Raw genomic sequence first — 17,377 nt, forward strand, 5'->3', positions numbered from 1 at the left:
GGAATATTAAATCAGGCTTCTAAAATCTTGGCAGAAAGGGATTTTATGCAATGTTTCAGTAATATGTTGTGTTGCAGCTGAACATCCATGTCCTTCTCTGACAATGAGAGTGCACTGATGATTTCTTTCTGAATCAAGAATTACCTGTCATCATGCATCCCAAGTCATGCTGCTCATGAGGAGACAGTGTGTCACACTGCAGTGATGATTAGAAGATGTAGTTTTCAAGACAACTTTTCTCTTTCTCTTTTTTTTTTTTTTTTTTTTTTTTTTATATATATATCTTTTATTATTTATTTTTCCTTTCCCCTTGCTTGTAGAAGCTGATAAAATTGACCTGCTTCTGGGTGCATTCTGCCTTTGGATGGAAGAGAGAAAATAGCCTCAAGCGGTAACATCTGTGTGGGCCAGCTAAGGTAATGCATCAGGCTACAGCTTCACTGACAAAGAACACAGAAATGTAGCCAAAAGAACACCTACTGGTAGATATATACTTCAATGTACCCTTTGTCACCATCCCTATGCTGTCATTTGTACGTGATTCATAGGCACTGCTTTTATTTCTGGCTGGGGTTGGTTTTGGACTGACTACTCTGTGGCTCTAGCGCATATTTGTACTTGCTCTCTCAATGGCTCTTTTGAGGAGTAGGAAGCTTGATCAGTCACAGTTTTGGCTTTTGTGTGTGTACATGTTGTTTTAATGTTCGTTTTCTGCTTTCTGCTCAGTGGTTATCTTGATGTGGTGTGACATTCTCAAAAACATAGAGCTGTAGCTGGGGAGATACAACACAGGAAGGATACAGAGCAAGGGACAGATTTAAAACTAACACCGACTGGTCTTGTCAGGAAAACACAGATGACAGAAGTCAAGCTGAGAACAAAAATGAAACTAGTAGATGTGAAAGCAGTTGGTTTCTGTGTTAAAACTGGCACTTCTAGTCCTTTTCTAAAGTTTATAGGTAATATACATCACCTATTGATAAAACACCAGAGGGGGGACAAGCTCAGTGCCAGGAATGCGACAAGCTTGCAAATGTAGCCTTGTAGTAGAGGGATGTTGATGAACTTCTTCATAGGAGGAGAACTGGAGGGCCAGGTCAGCAGTTTCACAAAATAACACAGTTCAACTGATCGGCTGGAAGAAAGGTTCCACTTCTCTCTGGATGCATCATGCAGCTCAGCAGCACCGCTCAAATGAAACATTATCCTGAGTGCAGTAAGGAAGGGATTGGCTGGATGCTTCCAGGCTCTGAATAAAGATTTGATCTTGCTGAATGATCTTTAGTCCTTTGAAGAAATGAATCACAAAACCAGTGTGTTCTGGCCAAAGAGGGGATTTCTAACCCAGGGCACCATTACATGGATTCTACTGCCCTGACAGCAGCCAGAAACTAGTCAAGGTAAAAAATGTCATTCTGCACTTTAGAGGGTATAACTGATGCTCAACAGATCATTAGTGAGATGGATGTAACAATATATCTGCTGCTGTGAAGGTCCCGAATGCACATGGCTCTGAAAAACATGTTATAGATTTGGGACACTAACAATTGCTAGTCCCTTTTTGTCTGTTCCAAGGGCAGTCAGGATCTAGTTTTGCATGTGTTAAGTTTTAGGGATGTATGTTTTTCCAGAGCTTGCTTTTCTCTGAAATTCGCCATTTGTGTTGATTTGGATTTGTAAATCATGAGCTTTCTGTCCAAGCTCTGCCAAACTGACTTCAGATATGTGATCAAATGAGTATCAGTAATTATAGCCTTAGATTAAATTTTAAGAAGTAACTTTTGTCATGTAATAAAAGTTTGCAATTTTTGTGCAAGATGCTTCTAAAATTTGGATCCTTAGCCTTATAAAGCCACCAATCATTCTGAGGTTTGTTCATCCCCATTTCTTGCTTCACGTATCTCTGACAGAGATGCAAAGCACTTCTTCAATAAATTACCTTTCTGAATAGTAAAAATAATCTGGTAGAAACCTCGGAGGGATGCAGTGCAGGAGAACAAATTACTACAAGACACAGAGGGAGCTGTAAATGTAATTGTGATGGGTGTCGTGACAGTTTGCATTTATAATATATTCACATTACCACACAGCTATAGCAATATGAGTTAGTTTGCATGACCTAGCACACATTTCAAAAGAAACAATTGGTCTGAAAAATTATAGGCCGTATAGACAGCAGTATGACGCCAGTGCTTTGCTTAATTGCGTCTGGTCTTTGTTCTGATGTGTACGCTGATATACCTATGGGGTTCTTTAGAGTTATTAAAGCAGGAAATAAATCTAATTCAGGTATTAAATCAGAAAAGAAAATGGGAAAAATAATGGACACTGGATGGCCAAACTGCTGAGATGCTATACTAAACTGTGAGTGTCGGTACACAATGTACTGGGGTCCTGTCTGCACTGCTATGTTGCTCCCATCAGATGACACAATTTTCTACCAGTAACAGAGGATCCTGGTCTCTCTGTCTTTATTTTCAAATGATTCCCTGCCAGCGTGTGGTGGGCAAGACTCTTAAAGCTCAGGACATTGTGGAAACTAATAACGAATTGCCACTCTGATTCAGAGAGGGGACTCTCCACTCTATTTGGGCTTAAATATTTCTCCCTCTGGGTGCCCCAATCTTCACTTTTCCTATTGTCTCTTACCAGGAGAAACTCCTAGAAGTACTATGGTAAGATGGTTGAATATGTGCAAAATATTTCAGCATCTTTCAGAATGAAAGCCACCATAAACAAAATAAGCATCTGCAGCTGTGCATGAAGTATATTTGGGGAATATACTGCTAGGAAATGTCAGGTTTTGAGAATATTAGCAAAACCTTCTTTTTCATTTACCAATTGGTTTTAGTCTGATTGCAATACTATTAATCTGAAAAAGAGTCTAGCTATACTTTATCCTCATCTTTGTGACTGTTAGTATATAATTAACGTGGGGAATTGTGAAGTATACTCTCAGCACAACTTATATTCCCATCTTGTTAGGGTCTTGGGTTTGGCAACATTTTCTCTTCATTGAAGAATGCTCTGTGTTTTATTAGGTCAGTGAACCATTACAGTGTGTGTATAAATTGTTCTGTAGAGCCGCTTCGTTGTCATGCCTGAATAAGAAGTGAAAGAGGATTCTCATATACATTGTTTTCCTCTGTTGATTGTTTTTGCTGCTTCTGTGCTTGCATTATGACCTGCCATTTAGGCGTGTTTTCATTGTTCTGAGTGGGCTAAGCCACTGCCTATGCTTGATGCAATTTGGTGTATTTCCATCTGTACAAAGAAAAAAGGGAGATTTGGGCAGGGGAATCCAAGAGCACTGCAGTAAAATGGGAGACACAGTTTCAAGCTAAGAAGTGGAACAGCAGCACATCACTGTGGCCTGGCTGGTAGCATGGCTGAGGAGCAAGGATCTCTTCCACAGAAGGCACCTGCCTTGGGTGAGAGCCCTGACAGGAACTGCAGAAAAGGATTGCTCTCTGCTTTGGCACTGCACTAATCTGTTATTCATCGTGTTATTATCTGTCTTAGGAAGTAGGCTGAGGCTTACTTGGGAATCGATGTTGGAGAGGATTGTGTCGCCAAGGTCTTTTGGTGGATAAGCAGACAATGTAATCTCCAGCATTTCCCGCTCCCTATGCTTTTCCAGCAGTAGATCTCACACCCCCTATTTTAAGAGAAGACTTAAAAATATATATTTTACTTAAAAATAGACCCCTTCCTCCCCACCTAGTATTGTTACTTAAATCAGTTAGTGGAAAAAAAATAATTTCTTTTGCCACTGCAAAGAGAAATGCAGCAATTCAAGAATCCCTGCTATTTTAGTTTAAGTATGCGTTTACATACAGCAGCAGATCAGACACATTTCTTTAGTGCATTTAAGACACAAGTGAAGAAATATTGGCCCAAACCCCAGATTCTCTACTTCGGCAAAAATCATTCTGTAGTCTGTGAATGTTTTTCTTATGGAAGGAATAAAAATTTAATAAGTTTTCATTGCTTCTTATTTAGGATATATATTCACTTCTTACCCAGATACATTCTTGTTCTCTTACTGATAAATAAATTTGGAGACAACTGCATGTGCTCAAAGCCCCTATTAAAATAAATGCGCCATCTGTATACATACAAACAAAACGTAACTTTGACGAAAGACCAGCTGATGGCTTTGTCGCGCATCCTTACTCAGAGTGAGCTGAGAGGAGCAGTGCTCTGAGTGCAGACCCCAGACTGCCCCCTGAGCTGCTGTCTCCCTTCTGGCTCTGTCCCTGTCTCTGGGAAGTCAGAGCTGTCCCCGTTCCCCCAGGCAGGATGCACAGATCAGTTGGTGTTCAGCTGAATGAGAAAGACAGTGGTAGCCCTGAATATTTTTTTTTTCTTCATCTTCTGTTGTATATCCTGCCCAAGGAAGGAGGATGACACCTGATACCCTTGTATTCTCTTATGTGGGCTTCAGCATCAAGTAGGAATTGAGAGCAGTGTTTCCTTTTCCCATGTCCCCAGACTACACGTCAACCAGTCAACAAGCAATGATGCCAATCTTCCTACTCTGTCAGCAGAACTAATGCTTTTAGCAGCAAGTTATGAACCTCTCTGCTTGAGCAGCTGTTTACTTATTTCCAAACACCCACTTTCTGAGGATACTGGCCATCCAGCAATCTTGGTCAATTAGCTGTTGCTTCCGAGCACATCCCTGACATATGAAAAGCAGGTCTCACGCTAAAGATGACTCCATCCATTTGGATTAGGTACATGGATTGTGCCCTCCTCAGTTGTGTGGGAGGGGATCCTGGTGCTCGTTTGCAAACTAGCTGGTTTCAGATGGCTTGAGTCAATCTGCATACTCTGTGAAGATATTCCAGAGAATATATTACCAGTTGTCAAGATGATAACTCAGTGGAAGTGTAATTCGTTGAGCAGTAAAACTTCCTGTGTGTGCAGCTCGCAAGGCAGTAATCTACAGAAACACAGCATGGAGGGCTGGAATGCAGGAAATCAGTGACTTTCACAATATGACATTGCTTAGCAAGAAATTGTCATTGAAACCCAGTGTTCACATTTCCAATTTAGTTTGCCTCTAGCTCTGATGCCAGCAAAGTCCTCACGGTACTGGGAAGGAAAGAGAGAAGGGGAGGGAAAGGAAGGAAGCAGAGCTTGAAGAATGAGTGTGAGTTATATTGCATGCTGTGTATTGCCTATAAATCCTGCTTGCAGCATTTACAGAAATGGAGAAATAATTATCTACTAACTTCGAGGCGCAATCTGCAAAGTCCTGGTGTCAGTGTGGTGCTTTTTGTGACGCTCGGCCTGCAGGATTGGATCTGATACTGTAAAACAGCTGTGTGCAGAAATGCAGCCTCTGCTTTAAACCACATGTAAAATCCACCGGGCTGGCTGCAGGGTGAGGGGCAGGGGGGCTGAGGGTCCGCAGGGCAGGCTGCAGTTCGCTTGGTATGCTGCAGGAGGGAGGAGAAGGATGTTCAGCCTTGTTCTCCTGTGACCTTTGCTTGCTCGTGAGCTCCAGAGGGAGCTGTGGCTTGCCTTTTTACTCAGAGATGATCTTGCTAGAAGTAGAGAGCAGCAGAGGAGGGATAAACGTGCGGTCCTGTGAATCCCTCTTTTCCTCCCTTTCTCTTCACTGCAATCCTTTGTAAAAAAAAGTGAGCTCAGCTTTTGTTAGCTTTCTTCAGCTTTTATTAGCTTTCCTTTTTTAAAAGTTGTTTATAAAGCAGTCTGATGAAAATGTGTGTAAATACATAAAATTTAATCTATTTTCTTTGCTTTTAATGTTTGTGAGGATGTAATAGAAATCGGTGTGAATAACGAAGTCTCATGAAAAGGAGTGAAATTCCAGGACTGCTACAGCTGTGCTTTTTCTTCAAAAGGGAATTCAAAACCACACACAAATAGCTTTTCTTTATTATTAAAGCAGAGAGTGCTTCTTTGATGCAAAGTTGATCTGGAAAAATATTTCATTTTGAGATACTGTCAGCATTTGCCTCTTTACGCTCAACAAGACTGATTACACTGAAAACAATGCGTAGCAAACGAGGATGCAAGGTTGTAGAATCGGTGATGCATAGCTGCACATTTCATTGTCAGCTCTGACACCCTCTTGTTCTGGGTGTGGGTGGCTGGTTTGCATAATCACCAGGCGGTTATTTATCAGTAAACACACCAGGCAAAGCCTTATATTTCCGCTGGCAGCCAATCAGACCTGGTTGATTTACACCTTTTCTGAGGCAACAGTGTGTTTACATGCAGAACGAGCATGAATTTTCAGGCTGAAAGGCTTTCTCCTCATGCCAAGGAAGCATAAGCGATTAAGGCTGAATGGCGAAGGCATGGTGCTCCCACTGTGCCCTGCTAGTTCACAGGCCAACAGCATTAGAAATGCCAAACCATACAGGGATGGACATGAAAATCCCAAGGCATGTTGCTCTACATATAAAGCAAACCGGAGGCAAATTTGGGCTCGGTTTAGGGATAACCCATCTCTGGTTGGCTGCCATGGTGTTTAATTTTACTTACCTCCTTCGGTTGAGAATGTGAAGCTGCCAAAACCAAACCGAAACGTTTGTATCTCTGTCCAGAGATTTTATGAAGGAAAGAGAAATGTTTAAAAGCAGTGGAAACAGTGCCAATATATCTGAGGGGTAAGTGCTCAAAAACCTGATTGGACTTATTCTTATGTTGCCACTATGCTTCATTGCTGCTTGATAACTGTGAAAATGTATAAATACGTGTACAGCTAGTGATACCACTAATGATCTACATAAAATGAGTATTGTGGTACTTTTTCCCATTGTGTTAAAGAAAACAGGGCTGTGTTGTGGAGTGTATTCATTCTAGGAATTTATTTTCTGCTTTTTAATTTGTCTGGGTGAATAACTTCGTCATGCATGGCTATGTCTATAATTCCTTAAATGTGCCCCAAGTACACCAGCTGACCAATTATGTCAATGCCTAAATGGTATCTAAAACCTCACAGGAAAAAAAAGGCACAAAATGCTTCTGTCATCTGAATTTTGAAATGTGACCGAGGGCCGCCTCTGACCAGTGTGACCATTTGTTTTCTCACAGCGTTTGTGGGGAGTGTTTCCAGAGGTGAGCTGAGACTCAGTCCTGGATGTGGCCTCCAGTCCTTCATGGGAATGGGAGAAGAACCTCTGGTAGAGGAGAGAGAAACCAGTTCCTCTGCCAGCAGTGCTAAGACATACAGCTCTAACAAAAACTGCTTGCTATGAAGAGCTTGCAAACAACCTATTTGTTTCTATGGAGCATGAAACCGGTCCCAGGTGTCATTGATTGTAAACAGGAAAAACTAAAACATTACACAGCAGTTTTTACCTACTAAGCCAGTGGGCAGTAAGAGGAAGCAAATATTAACCTTTTCCTCCCACTTAATCATGTTTCTCCTCATTCATCACAGATGCAGGTCCTTTTTTAAAGTTTTTATAACATTAAGCTAAATAAAGCAGACTATATCCCAGACTATATAGTAGTGGGAGTGGAACAGATGTTCAGATTAATCAGAACAAACATATTTTCATCCTCTTTGGAAGACCTGTTGCAAAAGGTTATCCAAGATGGGCTACAAAACTTCATAAACTCTGGAAGGGGGGGAGAAGTTTGCCGTGGGTTTGGTAGCAGCTGGAACATTTAGGGGAGAGCTTTGCTAGACTCCAGTCATGGTCAACTCTTTTTCTTTGATCTTTCTTGAGGTGGGGTAGTATGTTTAAAGCTGGAAACAGCACTTTTCTAATGTTCTCTAACCTCAAAAACAAGATGCCAAACATGAGGTGCTTTTTTTTTTTTTCTTTTTTTCTTTTTTTTTTGTCCTTTCTTCCCTCCAGCTTGTTCCTGCCAGAACAGACTATTCAGTCATGTGTTTTGCAGCCAGGCAGAACTGTGCATCGTGATTCCCTCCACTGAAGGAGAGGAGAGCTGCAGTATGGGGATTGAGAGGGCTTTTGTTGCTGGAAGGAATTTTTTTACTAGCTTTTTTCTCTGTGTGCGAGAAACATAAAGTGCTCTGGAAATGTACAGATTCTTCCTGCCAAGAACGGTTGTTTTCACAGCTCCCCTTTTGCCAATTTCAAACCAGTTAAGAAATAATAATAATAAAAAAAAGTTTTCACATACATATCCTAAACTCCCTGGGTGACAGATATTGTTGAGCAATAGAATTGGTAAAAGTGCCAAAAAAAACTATTCCCCCATAAGAATAGAAGAATCAAATATGAATACTGATGCTAAGGTGAAGAGGGAATTTTCAGTAACAAAAACAAAGGCAAGGCTTTGACATTATTAGCCAACTGTCTTAATTAAGCTAGAAGTATGATATTCTGATATTTCTAAGGATCTTGATCAGCTCCTTTGCCTTTGGCTTTAGTTTTTTCTCCACAAAATATTTCATGCAAAATAATTAATTTATGTCCAAATACAATGAACATCACTCATTCTGAATGCATGTAATATTTAAGGAGGACTCCAGCAAAACATTCCATTCCCCACGTTGATCTGACATAATGCTATTCTAACTGACAGGCTGGTTCTAGACCCAACATAGTCCTCTATGTGCTGTGATAGAGATGTAGATGAACAGGGCATAAATCAATACTAAATATTCCATTGAACTTGCACAAAAGGGATAAAAACTGTTTATGAGTCAGATTGGAAAGCAAAAGGAAGTTTGTAACTTACTTTTCTGACACCTTCTTCCAGTGTAGCCCTCGGTACAGGAGCACACGTTGGTTCGAACACAGTGCCCACCATTCTTACAAGGAGGAATGCAAACAGCTAGAGGAAGGAAAGGAAAAGTTTAGTGCACTGAAACCATGCCAGGTATCAGTGTTACCTATATATAGCCTCTATTTAGGTGTCTGTGCTGGGAGAAACACCTGCAGAGGCTTTTTGTTCAGTCAGAGTAAATAAGGTGTTTCTCCAAAGGGTGATTCGGTCAGACACCAAGCTGAAAAACTTGATTCTCCCTTGTTTCTGGAAGGACTGTGGGATGTGACTCCTCGCACCTGAGGGTCTTTTTTAGATACCTGCAGTTAAGTGGTAGGAATATCGCAGAGAATCTCTGGTTTTTAACTCTAGCTAAAGGGCTCTTCCAAGGTCTGCTGCCCTTGAAATATAGAACAGTGTTTGATATTTGATAACTTTGTTTTGATACTGTTTCTTCCCCCTTTCTCAATGAAAGTGGAGGAAGGATTTTGCTGTTCTCTAGCACCCATCCACTCTCTCCCCGTACCACTTCCATATTCCACAAATGTAGAGATTTATTTTCAAATTTTAGTTTTGTTTAAACCAGAACTCTTCTGGATAAAAATTCCAAATCACCTAGATGTTGAAAACCACCTTTTATGTGGAATGCCAAGAGAAAGATCATCAAGCTACAGAGTCTGTATAATTTTCACTCTTTCCTTCCCCCCTCAGCATCACAAAGAGCTTCCAGCAAGCTCTACTTGCAATTAGATTTTTGTTCATGAATCATTCACTTGCAAAAATATTTCCAGGGAAACGAGAGAGAAAGAAAGAGAAATAAACTTCTGATATTGAAATAGGTCTGTTTTGGTAATGACAGTGTATTTATATTCCCAGATTAGGAGAGGTTTTTAAAGCCATTCTTAACACAAGCGTCTGTCAGCTTTTTGAGCTCTAAACTTAAGTTCCTATCTCACATCTGTTCTGCTTGGGCTAATAGGTAGTTAAAGGATTCATTAGTTTGATTTTTGCAGCACAAATGAGTTGAGCCGGAAGCCCAAGGCACTATTAGCCTCAGTTTAGAGCTCTCTCCTTTAGGAGATGGATTCAAAATAAGGTCCTATCACTGGAAGGAGAGATATTTGATCAAATATATGAGCAGGGACCTAAGGAAGTCCTATATAAGTCTCCCACCCACTATACACTAGGATGGTCAAGCAGGTGTTATGGTGAGGCCCATGTGAAGATAAAAAATCATCAGGCTCTGAAATGCAGTGTAGTGCACACTATGGGCTCTGCAAAATGAACAAAGTTGACCCATGCTTTAAAGAGTAATTGAATAGATGTGAATTGGTGATATCACTGACTCCAAAGAGTTTTAAATTAATTGTTTAGTTGTCATTAATGCCATCATAAACAAGTGCTTACTCCGTCACAGTACCATTAAGAACAATTTAATGTGGATTTACGACAGATCATAATATCCAAAAAGCGCACAGGGAGTTATGACAAGGAAAATCTCTGGATATACTGCATGTAGGGGTAGGTAATGATATATTTATATTTTCAGCCTGGATCTTTTATCAACATGATAAATAGGACTCTCTTACCTCTCTGGCACTGTGGCCCGTAGAATCCATAAGGACATGCACACGTGTTTGGCCGTACACAGATTCCTCCATTTAAGCACAGGGGATTGCACACAGCTGTATGTGAAGGTAAGATAAATGTATTAATCTGTTATCAGTCTGATTATTTTTTTTTACATTACATACTCTTTTGCTACTGCACATGTCATTAGAATAAATATTTCCAGTAATATTGTGATAAATTTCACACAATCCTTGCTGGTCAGTTGCGCAGGGGCATTTATTCATTGTCATCACGGTGTAAGCATTTCAGTGGTGTTTTAGCATAGCTCAAAGGATGAAATAAAATATAATGTAATAGTTTATTTCTGATATCTTTCTTTGATTTGCACAGCTCATTTGCTTTCACTTTGGTAACCTGACCAAACCTGATCCCAGGGCAGCAAAATGCAGTCATGTTGCATACAGCGCGGGTAACCTGGGGATGGGATGTTAACCATTTGCTACTTTGTCTGAGTGCAGCAGAGCATAGTGGCATTTCGGTGAAGCTGAATAGGTATGCACCACAAAACCTTTGTTTGTTCTGCCTCATTTAAATGCCAGCTACCACGACATATTGGCTTATGCGTCATCAACAAAATCACTGACTTTGCCTGTTTATTTATCCGTTATTACTGTAGATGATATAACAGGCATTAGGAATTAAAAGCTGTCTTGCATATTTCTATGTGGCAAGTACCTGACTGTTGAAAAAAAAAAGTATTAAAAGTATTTGAATTGTGATCTACTTTAATTGGGAAATCACTGTGTGAAGAATAAGGATGCTCATGGAGTTTTCATTATAGAGTGACACTTTAAAGCAGTCTTTTTCCTTCCATCTCTTTCGTCTTTCATTGTCTTACAGAATAGCCCATTAAATAAATTAAATAAATGTAAGCTTAAATAAATTAAGGGTCACTAGAATATTTCAGAAGAACTAAAGGAGAAATAAAATGTCAATTTGGAAAGAGAAAAAAGCAAAATTGCAGTCTCGATGAGAGGCTTTTCTGACTAAGCAGCAATCACTTATGAACTCAAAATGGACTTCATTCATTGCTAATGGTAGATTTGGATTAGTTCCCTCATTGTCCCAGCTAGTTCACAGATGTCCATGCTCTGTCAGTGATTATATTTCCATCGATAAAGTACCCTAAGTTTCTTCTTTTTTTTTTTCCTTTTTTTTTTTTTTTTTTTTTTTTCCCTTTGATATCTGCATATATCCAGATATTCCTCTAACATCACTTTAGGAAGGAAACCCCAACAGTCTCCACAAAAACCTCTGTCTAGCACACGCAAAACAGTGCTGGAGAACTGAGGCTGATATTCTTTCACCCAAGGTATTGTCAGACAAACAAATCCTGCATCTGCTGTTCTGGGTTGGAAATTACTGTCTCTGTTAGAATAATCCCATTTAAATCTCCCACCAAAATAAAATTGCAAAACTCAAGGAGAGTAATCTCTGGCTGGAAAAGGAGATGGGGGGAACCAGAATAGCGAGCAGTAGTCTCAGTCATTTATGCTGGATCTTTGCTAGGTTAATTTATGTGTCCTCAATAGGTCTGTCATTTACAGCAGTCTCAGGGAGGAGGTTAAAATGACATCGCTCACCTTCCAGGAGAGGTAATGTAGGCTGAAGGTGTCTGAGTCATTTAATATTTGCCATGGCAGAGGCAGACTGCCTCTGTAGCCTTGAGGTCTGGAACTGATTAAGGTACTCCTCATGCTTGCTTCTTTTAATATTTCACTGTTTTGCATGTCTTGTCCCAGGTGAGTGCTATAGTTGTGCCTTGGGAGGAAAGAGTATGCACTCCATCTTTTGCACTTCAGCCCTGAGAGGAAAGTCTGAGCTATAGCTATTCAAATAGGGTTCAAAACCATGAGTCCTGACTAGAAATAGGTACCTAATTCCAGTCCCCACCTCACTCTCACTGACTGATGGAGGTGTTTTTTCCCTGAGCACAGCTTTCGTAGGTACTCTGCCATTATTAAGTGCAGCCAGGAATAGCTAAATATCCTATAGTTAACAGCAGGGGGAGAAAAGTTCTTCTGAACCTACTTTTGTTCTGTCTTATACAGTTAAAAGCCATCTTCTGGAATGGCAAGACAGTCCAAAGATGGACCAAAACAACTCAGTAGTTAATAGGTAAGCTTTTGATAACTTACATTTTTTGGTTTATTTTTCTGCCTTCGACTACATATTAGAACTCCATGTGTAGTTGCTAACTTAGCAGCAGAAGCCACATTTAATTTCTTGCATTCCTTTCCTAGTTTAACCAGCCCTTCTTCTGTTCTTGTCCCATAATGTTTAAGTTCTGATTTGACTGTATACTGGTAAAAATCACCAAAAGCCAGACCATTTTTCTTTCTCTCCCACCTTGAGACAAATGTATAGGGTTAAAAGGAACAAAGCATGGAAATTGCATAGATCATGAGCAATGCATTGCCCTCATCTCCACCACAGAGACAGTAGGGCTGCAGGGCAGGGCTCCTTTGAGCTCTCCGTGGACAAGGCCAACAAAGAGTGATTTTATATCTGTGGCCATGGCAATTTTTGAGCATTTCCACTGAGACTGTAAATCAACATAACTCCAAAATCTCCAGTGAGGACCATTCTCGTTGGCAGAAGCTAACAAGCACCTCCTGAGGTTGTAACTGCTGATGTGGTGAATAACTTTATTTTCATTTCTGTGCACACTAAGAATAAACTCCAGAATCGCGTGAGCTTATAAAAGCTGTAAAAAGATTCTGCTTGTGGGTTTCCTGTAAGTGACCCTGAGATTCACATAAACAGCTAAACTTATGAATACTTATACAATCTCAAAGCCTTCTGAGGTTTTGCCCTTTTCTAGGTCTCCTGCTCTTCTTACATTTTAATTTTTCAAGCAATTCCCGCTCTGACTGCTGAATTGCACAAACCATGTGGATTTCAGGCAGCAAAAGAAATGAGGGACCAGTTATTTCTAACCACTTACCGATTTCGCAAGACGGGCTGCTCCATCCACTTTTGCATTTGCACTCATCTGGTGACACACAGACCCCACCATTATGGCAGTGTCTGTTACACACCACTAGGAAAAGCACAAAGGATCTAAATCTGTTATCAGTAATACCAGTGTGGATCTTAGAGATGCTCTATTACAGCAAATAAATTATGGTTTTAGTCCAAGAGGTAAACTGAGGAATGAATCTGTCTCTTCCCATGCTTTTCTTTCTCTATTCGACCCACTATTTCCATCAGAAATCTTGTATCTAAAATTCTTTGGTCTTTAAGTATTCAAGCTACCCTGTTTCACAGATAAAATTATATTCCTGTCAAGGGCAACCTGATACTTAAATCAGCAGCAAGGACTGTAATAATGCAAGTGCATATATTTCGCCATTCAGCTAATATAGAAGGGTTTGAAGGCTGATTTTTTTCCCAGATGTTCTATATATTGAGCCTCTTTTGCAACTTATTTTGCACAGTAACACAACTCCTAATAGGCATAGCCTTTTTGTGTTCTCAAAATTAGTGTTACTGCATTCACTCACACTACCTTGAATTTCATAAATGTTACTATAAATAACATGGAGGTTTTTTTTTTTTTTTCTTTTTTTTTTTTTTTCCAGAAGCACTTTTGTGTAGAATATGTTGACATAGATGTGCATATTTTTACATAATACAACTATGTTGCTAGTGAATATATGCACTGAAATAGTTCAGCTGCTGTGTTACTTCTATAGTAACTTCTATATAGTATACTTTGATTTCCTTGTTATATTCAATCATAATTTTAAGGAGAAATAGAGAAAATTAAAAAGTTTTTTTTTTTTTTTTTTTTTTTTCTTATCATTTCTGCAAATTCAAACGTGTAATGGGGAAAAAATGTACATACTTGTTTCACATCGAGGACCAACAAATCCATAGGCACAAGAACAGGTATTTCGAGCTACACAAGTGCCTCCATTCTCACATGGTGGATCACACTGCACTGCAAGAAACACAGGCAGAATAAAGCATGAAAAGAAGAAAACACCTCAAGTACTACATTCTGTGAGGCTATGAGCACAGTACTTGTTACTACTTTTCACCATTTTATTAATCCAAGAAGAAATTTGGTTACTGGGAAAACTGCAGGATAAAAACAGGTATCACATTTGTAATGTGGTGGTGCTAACATAGTCGTGCTTAACTTCTGTGCATGCTCATCTGTAAGTACATATTTTTGAAGTCTAAAATGGACTGAATACAAATGTAGCTCACAATACGAAACACCTTGCCCTTCCCTCTGTACAAATTAACCTCATGGATGTTCAGTAAGCCTTAACAGGTGTCAAAAGTTACCCCAGAGCAGAGGTGAAGTGTTTCCCCTGGTCAGGAGTGTTATAAGGAGATTTGTCAGCAAAATGACAAACATTTAAGCAACAATTTAAATGTTTAATGGGTTGTTTGAGGTCTGCAGACAAAGCAGAAAGTTAGATAATGATTTCTTGATATATTGCAGTATGCAGTGTCATTCTGTGGAAGGGAGCATGTGCAGGTGTATGGCATAAAGCTGGAGATTATTGCAGCTCTGGAAACAGGTTATTTGCTGAAGACACTTATTTGTTTTTTGAATGCTGGTCATTATGAGTCAAGCAATGAACTCATTGATTCCAGAAAAGATCTGAATGTCAGGGACTGTTGAGGGGATTTCACATTGCTTATCTTATCTGCCTAATGAGCTGCTTATTCTGAGCTTTTCATATACGCAGTGGAGAGACAAAAGCTAATTCCCAGCTAGAGTCTGATTTAGGCACATTCCTAATGCCTTTAATTGTTCATGGGCAAGAAAAGTTTACCTTCCTAATCCTAATGACAAAGGTAATCACCTAACATTTGGTATCATGAATACTTGTGTTTGTAACCCTCTAACAAGAGGTACTCTGGTACACCAGGTTCCAGAGAGGGAGGGAGAAGGCACTGCTGTAGGAAATGCACTGAAAATTATCCTAAGGAGCCCAGGGTGCAGGAGCAGAGCAAGGTGTGTTTGTCTGCTGTCTCTCACTTATGCCTTCAGAAAAAATACCACAGTGCATAACAGAATGAAAAATATCTATCCACGGGCTTGGGAAATGAACACAGAGAAAAATGTTGTACTTTGGCACACTTTACTGGCAGGGTTGTATCTTCTATAATGGGTATGAAGCTAAGCAAGGTTATTCCAAGGAAAAATGCATGGTAGTGAAAGAAGCTACAGAGATCTGAAAGAAAGCATCTTTCATTTTAAGTATTGATACAAAAAAAAAAGAAAAAAAAAAAGAAAAAAAAAAGTTCTTACAAATGTAAAATGGACTGTAAATGGAACACTAAAGGACAAATACTTGTGGCACAACAGAATTTAAATGAAGCTCATGCTGTGAAATTCTCACCTCTTGGCTATCACCAAGCCTTCACAGAAAGCCATTGCATCTGAACTTTGCCATCCAAAACATTATAAAAGCCACTACACATATTTTAATTGCACTTATAAAGACAAACTCCAAGAAAGTACCTTTAAATAAATCCTTTCACACAAATAACATTAAAGAAATATATTTGTTATTAGATCTGCTCTTCAGGTACTTCAGTATTTACATTTCCTGTTACCATTCGGTTATAAGGGTGAAATTTTCAGCGCTGTATTAATATAACTTCAGGATTTGACATGCTTGAGCAGAGGCAACTTGATATAGTTTAGATCCATACTACTCATGCTGGGAATGTCATTAAGCTAAATTTAGTTTTGATTTGATGGGCTATAAGGTTTAGACATTTCCAATTCAGCATGTGTTTAGCTGAAATTTGAAGTGTACATCGGGGGAAAAAAATAATTTAAAAAATCGACATTTTCTGGACAGCTAAATAGATTTGGTTTAGACCCACTAAAGCAGTTAGCATCACACTTCTCCAAAGTTCTTCTGATCCAGCCACTGGCAGCAGCTCAGAGCAGGTCAGAGGCTCAGGCAGCTCAGGGTCTCATGCCCTTAGGGCAAACAGCAGGCAGTGGTCCGTGATGAAATGGCAAGGGGAAGAAAGGCGAAAGAAATGGAAGCTGTTTTCAAAGAAATTTGTTAAACTTTTTAAATTGCAGCTCTATATTTGTAAGCCACCTCTCGTGTTCAGGGGCTTGCCATAGATCTCGCTGAAGTCAATGACACCTTCTTGCTTTGAAACAGGGGTGCCAGCCTGACCTGTGTGCACTTGAAACATCTTAATTCCTGCGTGCTTGGGTAAGCACAGGACTTGCTTACAAGGGATTGCTGTGCAGGTAGAAATTACAGCAAGTTGAACTGAATGACTTTCTATGCATAGAGACTGGGAAACACAAAACCTGGGAAAAATGTACTTTTTGAAGTACATGAAATATGTTTCCTTTCCTGTAGTATGATGGTTGCATAAAGCCTCCAGGTCTCTAAGTGCTATACCAAGCGCAGTGACATTCAAATGTATTATGCTTTATTTCAGCGTGTTTTGTGTATAGCACTTAAAGCAAATGTGTCCATTTGAATAGACTGCTTTCCATCTGGCCTTTACACATTTTGAGATGCATCTGAACTGTCAGAAAAGAACATAGTATTTTATATATTCAAATAATTAGATCTTATTGTGACGCTTAATAGTAAAACACTTAAAACTATTCTATTATTGGTGAATAGCAGAAGATAAAAACTGAACACTGGCTGCAATGGCAGTGGGAGAGCAACATTCACCTAAAAAAACATTTTCCTCAGTAATAGAAATATACTGTTTATGTCAAATTATTTTCCAAGACTTTTATCTTTCATCTTCTAGAATGAACATTTTTTTTTTTTTCCATAACATTTGCTAAATTGTACAAAGGTATTGCAGTGTTTTTATACTAAACATTTTTGGATGGTATAAGATAACAGTAAAGAGAAAAACATTGTTGCAAATGGTCAATCTTGCTGTCAAATGTATATGTTTTTGTTCATAATTTAAAGTCTGGAGGTGAAAATGGAGAAGTCCATTATTGTTTTATTTGAAAGGGCTTTTTGGAAAATGTCCTCAAACTACTTTATTTTTT

The 17,377-nt window shown here is 39.3% G+C and overlaps 1 protein-coding gene across 1 annotated transcript in view; it reads right to left on the minus strand.

Moving 5' to 3' along the window:
* Positions 1–17,377, minus strand: part of LOC309879768 (von Willebrand factor D and EGF domain-containing protein-like) — a gene marked incomplete at its 3' end in the record, with an annotated part of 170,210 nt that overhangs the window by 13,091 nt on the left and 139,742 nt on the right. The window contains exons 22-25 of the mRNA XM_082763946.1: positions 14,207–14,302; positions 13,304–13,399; positions 10,314–10,409; positions 8,698–8,793 (exon numbers count right to left, since the gene is read on the minus strand). Coding sequence (XP_082620072.1) covers positions 8,698–8,793; positions 10,314–10,409; positions 13,304–13,399; positions 14,207–14,302 — 384 coding nt within the window. The remainder of the gene's footprint in view (positions 1–8,697; positions 8,794–10,313; positions 10,410–13,303; positions 13,400–14,206; positions 14,303–17,377) is intronic.

The sequence above is a fragment of the Aythya marila genome (genome assembly GCF_965140915.1).
Source record: "Aythya marila genome assembly, chromosome: 6".
NCBI lineage: Eukaryota > Metazoa > Chordata > Aves > Anseriformes > Anatidae > Aythya > Aythya marila.